The 12,836-nt window shown below is 34.1% G+C and overlaps 1 protein-coding gene across 1 annotated transcript; it reads right to left on the bottom strand.

Annotated features, from left to right (window-relative positions):
• Window positions 1–478: 478 nt before the first annotated feature.
• LOC144842337 (uncharacterized) lies at window positions 479–2,457 on the bottom strand. The gene has a single exon (XM_078698771.1). The coding sequence runs from the start codon at window positions 2,374–2,376 to the stop codon at window positions 1,324–1,326; it is 1,053 nt and encodes a 350-aa protein (XP_078554897.1). The 5' UTR covers window positions 2,377–2,457; the 3' UTR covers window positions 479–1,323.
• Window positions 2,458–12,836: the final 10,379 nt, after the last annotated feature.

The following is a 12,836-nucleotide window of genomic DNA, read 5'->3' as shown; positions in this document are numbered from 1 at the left end:
AAAGAAATCGAAACAGTTTTCATCATATAAGTATAGTTTTCATCCTATAGAATAACTGTTTATGCTGCATTTGACAATAAATCGTGACAGTAACGATATTATTGATCAAGACATCATAAAGGGTTATTCTATAGTTAGGATGAAAACTGTTTCGATTTCTTTTGTTTTCTGTGGGAATTACATCATCGATCGTTATCGTCCGTATAAACAGACCTTTATTGTTTTAAGGTCTGAACATAATATAACTGTTGTCGTTACAAACATCATCATTAAGAGAAAAAAAAAGAGAGTTACACATTAAAATGCTGTTTATTATATAACAATTGTAATACACGATAGCTGCCAGCAGCTGTTATATCTTATATAAAATATATACATAAAATGATTTGTTTTGTTTCCTTTCTTTATACTTTAATCAAGAAACAAATATTACATTCAAATTCTTATTTAAAAGAATTATCATCAAGGTATATTAACAGATGGAAATGTAAATTAATTCCAGTGTTATATAATAAATATCGGTTAATTGTTTGTTAATTAGCCTTGTCAAAAACAGTAGTTTTCTAAAAAGATTGGACACACAAAGCAAAGACGTACGCGCAAAGTAAACTGACCAATCATAAACGACGACGATGTGATTCATCAAATTAATCCAGTCTATACTTTGCTTCTCTTAGCGCGCCGAACAATAATTGCAAAAAGAAAGTTAGTGGAATGCGACTAAGATATCTTTCTAAATTTTGCCTATAGTGTTTATGAATTTAACATGTTAATCTTGCACTTTTGTTATGGGCTCAAACAAAGGTCAACTTGTGAAAAGAATATAAATTCGTTGAATTTAAAATACTTCCACCGGATTTATACTATGCTTTGTTGATTTTTTGACAGTTCTAGAACAGGTATTGTTGAAAATAATTAAATTACATGGAATAGTTACTTATAAATATAAACTGCGTCTAAATTGATTGCAAGAAATTAAGATTAGAATGAATTTTGAATACAAATTTCGTTTAAATTTTCTCCTCGTGACTGAAGATCAACATAACGGTTATCAGAAGGTTAAAGATAAACATAAACATGAAATGTTATTAGAAATGTCATTATAAGACGTAAAAAAGTCTGTAGTTATCTGCTGATAACTGGAGAACATCATAAGAGTTATGTTGGTACCATTCCGGCTAGAATTTGTTTGCAAAAGCTTGCGGAAACCCGGGAAGAGTTCCGTTGTTGCTGACATACTTTGCTATTGAAGAGAAAGACTATTATATAAATTGCAAATGTTATAATAACTATTAATATAATAAGTTTATATGTATCTGCTAACTAAAGGACGGCATAAGAGTTCGATGATTGTTCGTGGTACCATTCAGGTTGGAATTTATTTGCAAAGGCTTGCGGAAAACCTGGCAGAGTTCCGTTGTTGGTGACAGAGTACATATTCTGTTTCTGAACAGAAGGACTATTATAAGAATTGCAAATATCATCTATAGTGTCAATAATATGAGGGATTATTCCTTCTGCACATTGCAGGTACGACGTGTGTGATGGTTGATTGATGATTGGAACAGTTGGAGAAATTACAGCCATATCTTGCTCTTCCCGCAAATGTCTAAACTCCTCAAAATACTGAGGTTGAGTAAAGGTTGGCGTTGAATCCTGATACATGTTAGGCCACGACATATCATCGAGGAATTGTTCGGAAGAAGCAGGTGAGGCCACACTTACACTGCTGCAGGAATCTCCAATTGAATTGGCGTCCGTCTGTGGAAGCTCATCTTCCCAGTTTCCGATAATCTCACTTAAATCCGTAGGATTATCCAACCAATCTAATCCTTCACTGATTCCTAAATCTGGAAGATTTCGATGATTAATCTGATCCATTGGAAACGGTTGCTGTAATTCTTGCTGAGCGGGCTCAGTGAAAAACGATGATGGCAGTTTTCTTTCTCTGAGAGGAACCTTTGAAATGTTTGCCAACTTTTTCTGACGTCCGTCGATTACTTTCTTAACCTGTCTCACATCAAATAAATCCGAAAGAGATTTGTTCTGTAAGCCAGATTGCGTCGTATCTCGTCTGTAAGAAGGTTTCTTAACAATCTTTGATACTGACTGTTCGGGTTCACGTTTTGAGTCTTTTCTCTCACTAAGAGTTTGAAAATTGTTAGATAGTTGTGCACATCGCTTTATTTGTTTCTGCAAGTACTTACGATGATTCACTTTGCGTTTTGATTTGATTGGTCTATCTAAAGCAAGTTTGATGTTACTTGAAGCCATATCAACAAAGTTCAGCAGATTGCACGTTTCAATCGTTGTTGTATGGAGAAGACCTCCGTACTGATTTGAAGCTAAGCCAGACATACTCCCGCACTGAACCATCTCAGGACAAATGTACAATCAAGAAGAAAAAACTTAGATCCAAAATAACAATAAACCACGGTTTAGATATAAGCACGAATATATCCTCAAAAGTGTTTTTCAAGAGTAATAAAACGGGTTGTATTCTTACTGGGATAACTTTCTACACACCTTCTCGATGCGATGGAAAACTTGACACTACTTGATAGTAATAATATCACCAAAACTTTATACTTATTCTCGTTGCTGTTAGTGACGGTGGTAGGCGGAGCTAACACAATGGCCAATCAAATTGCGAGTTGTGCATCCCGACAAGACAGGAATTACTGGAGCGTAATAAAGTTGTACAGTACTTTTACAAATGACGTAAATTCTATTCTTGCTAATTACAAAGTCAAAACAAAGTTTTTAGTTAATTAAACCATGGAGCTAATTAACAACTCCCTGATTAAACAAAAACGTACAATTTTATTTTAAATATATATATATATTAACCTTTTATCTTGGGACTCGAGATTATTTTGAAATTTCGAGGTTATTGTCAATATCTTATTATTAATTTGGCTAAATTATTCACAATGGCTAGAATTTACTAGATTTACTACAATGATAACATTGTATTTATATCATTTTTAATAATTTTGATTTTTATTGATGAGAAGGTATAAAAATAAATGTACCAATTTGACTATGCAACGTCACGGAATAAAGGCACCCGCTACGGTCCTAAACGAAAACGACGCACATGCCTCTACCTAATATTCTTGTTATTCATAATTTTAAAAACTAATTGAACAAAACAATTATTGAAAAACAATTGTAAATGATGATTTGACAATTATAAAATTTAATGACGGTGTTAGAGCGTCCTCTTCAAAGGTTAATTGGGTATAATTAGTGCAGCGCCTACTCATATTTCGGTTAAGTGGATCCGGGACCTAATTACGACAATTGGTGGGGTTTAATATCAATGAATTGGTGTAATTGTTCGTCAACCGCATTCTACAACAAATTAATCAAATTGGCAATCTTTTCCTGAAATGAGTACATTGTAATGTTTTTTTTTCTGGAAATTACCTGAACGGGCGTTAGTGAAAATAGTTTAGATTATGCTGACAATGAATATTATCTTTGACCTGTCCAGGGATAATGCCCACTCGTACCGTGAAATACTGTACCGGCAGTTCAAGAGGTACCGGGACACTTCAAATTTTAGAAATATTTTCCATTGTATAGGCCTAAAAGGAAAATAATTACCAATATAGAAAAGTCACAATATATAATAAAAGGTTATTTATTAAAGAAATACAGTATATTGTCCCTCTTTTTCAATTTGTTTGTTGAATATGCCGTTTTAATTAATAAATTATTCAATTTGACCAAAAGTGGATCGAAAATGATTTAACTAGGCCTAAACTGTAGTTCTACCGTGTAGATTAGTGTGTGGCCTAATTTAGCACCTCTAATAGTTCAGCTTTAGCTCATGCATGAGCATGAAAAAAAAAGTCAAATTGTCTGTCAGACAATGAATTTTTGGTTAAATTTATTTTTAAATTATTATTTTTGTTCGTGTTTTTTTCCTCCGTAAGTGAATAATTTTATTTAAACCGCAAAATGTGTTGGGGACAATACGAAAATATTGAAAATATATTTATTGGTAATAGAAAATTACACTCGACTTATTTTATCCCTGGTACAACTCGCATCACGAGTAAACTAATATGCCAATCTAAAATCGGAACTATGTTTTGATTACAAATTAGCTTTGAAAACCAATCCGATAGAGCAACACGCCCCATCTGATGGGTAAACAATCGTTAAGGGGCATGAAGGAGCAATTCCCTGAAGAAATACGGTGTATACACGGGGTTTAGTGACCAAATAACCGCTAAGCAAATACATCGACAGGGCCTAGGGATTTACAGAACAATACGAGTGCTTTTCTTAAACTCAAACTCTTTTTGTATAGATTCTTTAAGAGTTGATAAAAGAGCGATTTTATTATGAACTTGATCTGATCTGCGAACTCTACGGGGAGGGCTGATGCAGTCAACCTGCTATCAAAAGCAGTCATAAAGGTGCATTTGAATAAAACCATAAGTATACAGACATTCGTTCGTTCACGACGAAGTCTACAATCATATAAATTTAAAACCACTTTTTATATTGTATGTAATTATGTTGATTGTTAAAATTATATGTGTAGTTGTATGTACAACTCCAGTAAAGAACCATGCGTTGATCTGGGCCTGCATGGGTAAGGTAAAGTTGAATTAAATGAAAACAAAAACAATAATTACAATTACGAATTTACTAACAGTACATTAACTTCATATTGTTATAGGCTTCTTTATGTTATGTTATGTGCTATTTCTATTGCTATTTGTTTCTCACAAGTGCATTTTAACATATTTTAGATTTGTATTTATACATCTCTGCTTGTTGCAATAGCATGAAGCATACCCGATTTTTCAGCCTCAAAACAGACCCACTGACCAACCAACTTACCGTAACCAACTAAAAAAGAACCGACCAACCGGACAGACCAAGCGTTACGATATTGTGCATCACACTAGTGTCAACGCATAACGCGTCACATTGTGACTAATAACCCAGATATTGCGTGATATACTCCTATATACAGGATATTGCATATAATACAGTATTTAAGGTGATCGTGCATCTAAACGTCAACAACCACTTGAGATAGATCATCTGAATAAGTGTATACAACAAACCGACTTAAATTATTATCAATCAAGGAGTTTCCTCCGCTAAACCAACTTACACAGTAGACTACAGTTTGTAAACTACGAAATATATCCAAATCACACCCGATTCTCTGGTAGTGTAAATCCACATATGGCATTATCAGTCCAGCATCAAAGATTATTAAGAAAACTTCTCACAGACAAGATACGACGCAAAATTGTGAGTGGCCCATATATGGACACAATGATGTCATATCACTACCATATGTGGGCATATAACTACCATATTTGGGCACATCACACCTTTTTTGTCAAACTAGTTTGATGGTGTAGACAGAGCTAAATATATGGGCACACCACAATTTTGTGTCACATAAAGTTTGATAGTGTAGACATAGCTTCACAGAACTTGCCTAGATACTGGAAACATTACAGATACATGACCGAGAATTGACTACTACAGATCATACTTTCAACTATAAAAATAATATATTATCAAAGGCCTACTGCAGATAAGAGAAGAATATTAGTGGCGCTATCGATTATATTAATGTTTTATTCAAATAAATCACAGCCGCCTAATCACAGCCACCAAGTACAGTCAGCGACATTTCAAAGGACCAACCGCAAGTAGATATACTCCTACATTGAATTCAGAAGATCTTGTCAATTCTTAATTAATCATAATTAAGTCCCATATAGTGACCACACTTAATCATGCATTCACAATCTTAAAGGCGTCTCCCTCCACTCGACTTAAGTGAGTTCATATTCCACGACTGCCCCCACACGTAAATTTAAAATGAGAACTTCATAAGAAATGTATAAATTAGTCAACGTTATTCGCATTAATGTTTGCATTGTCTTCAATAAGAGTAGTTTTATAGTGCTATAAAATGTACTGTCAGTTATTAACTTTTCATTGGCAAATGTGAAAGACTGTAAATTACAAAATATCAAAGATAAACGTAAAAGACACAAATAGGTGAAGAACAAGATATGATCTGTGCGTGTAACGCCCACAAAAAATCTCATTAAAAAAACAAGACCATATACATGGCTGCAGTCGCGTGCTCAAATTTGAGTTAGTATTTACCGACCGACCGACCACCGACCGACATAGTGAGCTGTAGAGACGCGTTTGCACGCGACAAAAAATAAGCGAAAAAAACCATGATTTTCTCGCTGCGCTTTTAACAGCCCAAATAGTCCATTACTAATAAATCTACATTTCGTAAAGTTATCAATATTTGTCCAAATATAGTGAATGAAATTAATGAAATAACACATGGAAAATCGAAAAAAATAAGAAAAAATGCAAATTAAACGACGAAGAAACGAACGAACAGACAATTGTAACCTAACTAAACTAGCATTGTATTTAGCACGATACGTCAATCAAGCTAAACTACAAACAAAATAAAATAAACAAAAAGTAAACACAACAAATATATACAGATCAAAGGAGCCGCAAGCTCAGACAGTGTGACCATCAGACAATACATGGAGATCAAAACTTGAACTCAGCCCTCATTTAGTGAGAGTGAGCAAACAAAATACTATTAGAAGATGATGGTGGTTAGGATGATGATTGTATTGTTGAAGTTCGTAATAGTGATAATGTTGGTGATGTATACGATCATATTGTTAGTGATGTAAAAGATCACGTGGTTGGTTATTTGTTTGCATGTAATGTATAACGTTAAAGATGTATTGTCCCTTTGACTAATTCCAAAAAAAAAAAAAAAAAAAACAGATTTCGAAAAAGGTGTGTCATTTTTAAGTATCATAATAGTTATTAACTTTCACCAAAAATTAGTCGGAAAAAAAATCATTTAACTGAAATACAGACGTGTTTTTGTTCAAAAAATAACTTTGACTTCCAGTCAAAGTTTTCGATCACAACATATCCAATAATGCAACGCGCTTGTTTGGCTACTCTGTATGCATAATCATAAAACTTCCTCGCAATCTGTGTCAAAACACCTTCTCACTGTGACGAGTTGTAAACAATCCTCCTCGTGGTTTGAAATCTTTGTTTACTTTCGCTTGTGACGATTTTCCAGATGAAATATAATCAAACTAATTTACATGTTAATTACGTAAACTCGTTGTTTTTGGCTCGAATTTTCGACTTAAAGTGAATAACTTTAATATTACTTTGATATGGCCAATTTAAATTTAGAATATTCTGACCGTCATTTTTTGTGTTTCAAGGGACAATACATCTTTAAGGTTGGATGTGGATGTAAATTATCATGTTGTTGTTGGTTCTGATGTTGGCTGTAATGTAGAAGATCATGTTGTTCTGATGTTGTTTGTGATGTAGTAGATCACGTTGTTTGTTGTTCTGAAGTTTTTGTGATGTATAAGATCATGTTGTTGTTTGTGATGTTGTTTGTAATGTAGTAGATCACGTCGTTGCTGGTTGTGATGTTGTTTGTAATGTAGAAGATCATGTTGCTGGTTGTGATGTTATTTGTGATGTAGAAGATCATGTCGTTGGTTGTGATGTTGTTTGTAATGTAGAAGATCACGTCGTTGCTGGTTGTGATGTATGTAATGTAGAAGATCACGTTGCTGTTGGTTACGCTATTGGTGATCGGGCCTCGATTCCTGTAAGCTAGAAGTTCCCAAAACAACCAGGAGAACCTTTCTGACAGGTCTTTAGGCGTCTCATGTCCACGGTTATGGAACGATCTTCCAGTGTCAATTCGGTCTGAAAATAACTTTGATAGCTTTAAGCGTAAACTAAAAACATTTCTTTTCCTACAAATTTATGGAACATAATTTCGACGTACAGCGCTTTTGATAATGATTTCATTCTAAGAGCGCTATATCAAATTTGTAATGTAATGATAAGATGATAATCACTTTGTTGCTATGATAATCATATTAATGTTGGAACAAGTGTTAACAACCGAAAAGACATAAATAACAATATATATAATAACAATATATTGAAATGACAAATCACTTTCGATTCAAGAAATAATACCAAAAACTATTTGGTATTACCAATTTGTTCTAAATTGTAAAACAAAAACATTGTAAAACTAGGTTACATCGAGCAAAGGGCATATTCAGGCACCGTGTCCAAGGCCCAATATCGGAAGGTGGTTACGGTAGTTTTGGTTAGTTATGAAATAATTAGGTCACCACGTCATACAATTTACAGGTTAAACAAAATTTCAAAATTACGCAACCGGAACCCGACAATATAAACAGATAATGTTAACACGCTAATATAATCTTCTGAAAACCACGATTTAAGTAGGTCATATGAAAAACAAAGAGATACATACAACAAGAATATGTTCGTAGTATTATTTTCAGCAACTTGTTAACGTAATTTGCATATTATTGGTAGTAGGCCAATCACATACGTACGCGCGCGTCCAATTACATTTAACCCGACACAGCGATGACTAATATGTATAATTTGTATTCGCAGGTGATAGTTTTGATAGCGGACACGTGTAAATCGTTCTGTTCCACAATTTAAAAAAAAAATAAGATAAAATATTGGAAATGCGTATTTTAAAATTGCTGGCCAAATGTTTAATTTTTACATCTTCCAAAGTCGCCCAAATGTTTTGTTTGCATGTCAGTGGTGCATAAGTAGGTTGGAAATAATAAGGGCATACCGGACATTTCTCGCCACAGATCGGCTCCATTGAGTTGCTAGGTCCGATGGTCATACTTCACAGGTTTTTATTTATTTAAACATTTTTTATTTCAGCATCATCTAACAGCGACCAGATTCGCCCATATTTATTTTTTGTATAGAATGCATGTCAGTGCATAAGTAGGTTACAAAATAATAATAAGGGCATACCGGACATTGCTCGCCACAGATCGGCTCCATTGAGTTGCTAGGTCCGATGGTCATACTTCATAGGCTTTCCTAGTACAACACAACCGAAACCCGGAATATTGACAAATTCAAGGTTAGATTCTTCTTCCTACAGAAGTCGGTCTGATGCATTCAAACGAAATAGGTTTAACAATTAATATAGGTTAATACACGTAATAGGCCGACTTACACGCAACACTACCGAAACACTTGTTGACCAGTCAGGATGATGACGTTGACAAACATGGCACAGCAGAAATGTAGGCCTACATTTGCAAGGCAGACGATCTACATTTGCAAGGCAGACGATCTACATTTGCAAGTCAGACGATCTACATTTGCAAGGCAGACGATCTACATTTTGTAAGGCAGACGATCTACATTTGCAAGGCAGACGATCTACATTTGCAAGGCAGACGATCTACATTTGCAAGGCAGACGATCTACATTTTCAAGGCAGACGATCTACATTTGCAAGTCAGACGATCTACATTTTGTAAGGCAGACGATCTTCATTTGCAAGGCAGACGATCTACATTTGCAAGGCAAACGATATACATTTGCAAGGCAGACGATCTACATTTGCAAGGCAGACGATCTACATTTGCAAGGCAGACGATCTACATTTGCAAAATGTACACTTCTCGGTTGGGTGTTTCCTTCTGAGTGCTATACGGGTTTAATCTCTATTTCACAACAACAATCTTATGACACAAATTGCTCTTCCCTGGACAGCATAATCTATTTTAAAAAAAACAACAAACTGAAGTGAAGTAATTGCAACGCTCAGTCACATAAACTCCAGCAAAATCATGGAAGAACAACACCCATCTTCCAGATTTCCGGAAAAAACTAACTCCCGAAATAATGAAAAAGTTGAAATAATTGTCACAAGAAATTATAATTATCCATTATAAAAATATATCCTATAAATTGTATGAGAGTAATATCATATAGGCCGCCTAAGGAAAATATTCAATATGTTTGTAGTTACATTTTATATGCTACAATTATGTTTTTATTATACTGAAATTAAAATGGGTGAAATTCCTACTAAAGAGAAAAAATCCAAATAATGAGATGATAAGATAAAGATAGAAATCGAGTTAGTTTTATAATGTTTTTTAACACGTTAGGTTTTTCCCTAATTATCATTACGTTGCTATAAATAAACATTTCTTTGGTTTTAAACTAAATCATTTTGACAAAACATACAAACAATAATTTATATCCGGTACTCAATGGTAAATAATAATAATGATAATGAATTTTTTTTTAAAGTTGACCTACTTCGTATGACATCAACAGTATTACCGCAAAATGGAACGTCCCAATGTGTACCACACTCATGCATGAATCAGCTCAGCCTTAAAATAGAAATATAAACATAAATAGGATATATACATTATAATGCGAGATGGGGCTTAATGAACACATGGAGGGGATTTACAGTTACAGGAGGGCATTCGATGCGTGGTGTCGAATCGGGCTTCGATTTTCTTTTACATTACAGAATCTAGGCTATAACCTTCATAAGCTCCTTCTACATCAAATTTTAATGTGACAAACATGTCATGTTCCCATATATAGACATGATGATGTCATATCACTACCATATTGGGCATATCACTGCCATATTTGGGCACATTGCACTTTTTTTTGTCAAACTAGTTTATATAGTGTAGAAAGAGCTTTACACCAGGGAAGAGTGAGTAATTTCTCTATTCCCCAATTACACCTTGATTGCAGCTGGAGGTAAACATTTGTTACTTTAGTGTGGTACTTACAATCCCACCTAGCAAGAGAAGTACAAGAGTATTGATCAGGAAAGAGAGATGGGATGGGATTGGGCTGCCATTTAGCGATCGTTTTGCTTAAGTCAAGATAGTTAAGTGCTTAAGTGAAGCAAAATTGAAGCTTTATTTATCAATTATTTATCATTTTTAAGAACATTGAGCACTTTAGTGGATATGTGCACTTCGTAAATCTTATAATTATCCAAGAATTTTACAACAAATAGTTGTTTACGTTATTTAAAAAATTGACGTAATCAATTGACTTACAACAAAGTTAAGATGGTTTGTTTCTAAGCAAGTTTGATACATCTGACCCCTGGAGTGACCCCTGGAGTGTATCAACCAATGAAAGTATCGTTACCTGGTAGGAAGATCCAGGTCAATAATTGACATAATACCCAACATCAAAACAAGCAAGATGCAAACAAATTAATTTACACAGTTGAAAGGAAAGTATAGTGTGACCACCTACGGTATCATATCTAGTGACAATAAACACCCTCCAGTATCGTGTCTGCTAACGGTAACAAGCCATACCATAGCTTTCTAAATATTTTACCATATTCAGTATCATACATGTGATCAAGATTTCTGTCAGCAGAGACGATACTGCACGATGTTTATTGTCCTTAGACATGATACCACTCGTGTATCGGATATGACCGACTTAACCTGTTTGTTTGATACATATTATGTGTACATACTCATTACATGCATTGTTAGCTATGAATGGGTTTTAAATAGAAACCCGCAAAAGAATTAAATGATTCAACGTAAATCTCAAAATTACAAGATTACACGACCTTTGCTTATTTATATCATGTTCTTACACCGACCAGTTTGGTTTTGTAAATCTGGAAATATGTTTATGAAAACAAACATTGTTTATGAAAAAAAAAACACACGGAAGTCTGGCCTGGAAAGCATTAAAAAGCAACAATATACATTACAATAGAAATAAAGAATGAGTTAATGATTAATATTTTCAAAACATTAAAATATTAATAGTAAAAGCTACATCATCATGGAAATATGATTTGCAAAACAAAATTATACGTTTAAGTTTGGTTCCCACTAGGACGCACCGTCAGCGCGACACAAGGCGACACATCGCTTATGATTGGTCAAACTTGCATTTCGCTTACGTCATTGCCTTGCGTCAGTGGGAACAAAGCTTTACGAAAAAAGTATAAATAGTACAAAAGTCTGCATTTGCAAAGAAAAGATAAAATAAACACTAAATGATCTATAATGATAACAATTAGTAGTTTCAATATACTCAAGATGTATAGTGACACATTCAACAGCATATTCATTGCAAAAGTAGACAAAAAATTGTATTTGGTATTATGACCATACGGGTGTGAAAAGGGTTTATAATTAGAGAGACATAATCAAAAATGACCGATAGAAATACAATTAGGTAAAATAAGCATGTTACTGCAGTATTTATTCTCAGTTCACATCAGTACATTGCAAAATATATACAAAGCATCTCCGATAAAACCATTTTTAACCCAAATTGTAAATTCGGGTTTCAATTCATATTTCAATATTTACAATTTCATAGTTACAGTCATAGAATGCTTATAATACAGTTACATAATATTTAAATACCTTTAAAAATTAGGCATGTTAAGGGCACACAGGATTCTGAGCCACGATTTACGTACAAATAGGCTAGAACTTGTTCCTGCAACGCAAGTCATTCACCAATCACAACTGAGGGTTCGACTGAATCGTCGCTTGTGATTGGTCAGTTATGAATTGCGTTGCGCGTACGTCCTATTAGGTTATGGGAACTCATCACTGCAGTTACGCCAACCGACGTAATGTAATAACGGTTGTCAGAGCGTAATTTACATACATACATATACATTGCAGTGAACCTTTGTTTAGCTCCTTTACCAGCATAATAATAATGGTAAAGGGAAGAGTGATATTACTAAGTTCACTCTTCCATGGTTATACAAGTATTAGTACCTTAAAACGTTAACAAAAGTATAAAGACTTTAAGAATTTATTCGAGAATTCCGTGAGATGAATTAAGACAGTGTCTTTTGCAAGTATGACGTCATGAGCTCAGGCATGCATCATGAATATTCATGATATATGCAC

This window comes from Antedon bifida, chromosome 5 (genome assembly GCF_963402885.1).
Source record: "Antedon bifida chromosome 5, ecAntBifi1.1, whole genome shotgun sequence".
In the NCBI taxonomy this organism is placed as follows: domain Eukaryota; kingdom Metazoa; phylum Echinodermata; class Crinoidea; order Comatulida; family Antedonidae; genus Antedon; species Antedon bifida.
The sequence above is the reverse complement of the archived record's forward strand: the minus strand, read 5'-3'. Positions and strand labels throughout refer to the sequence as shown.

Bases quoted from the DNA above. Each gene is read 5' to 3' on its own strand.
- LOC144842337 (XM_078698771.1), bottom strand. From the start codon at position 2,376: ATGGTTCAGTGCGGGAGTATGTCTGGCTTAGCTTCAAATCAGTACGGA.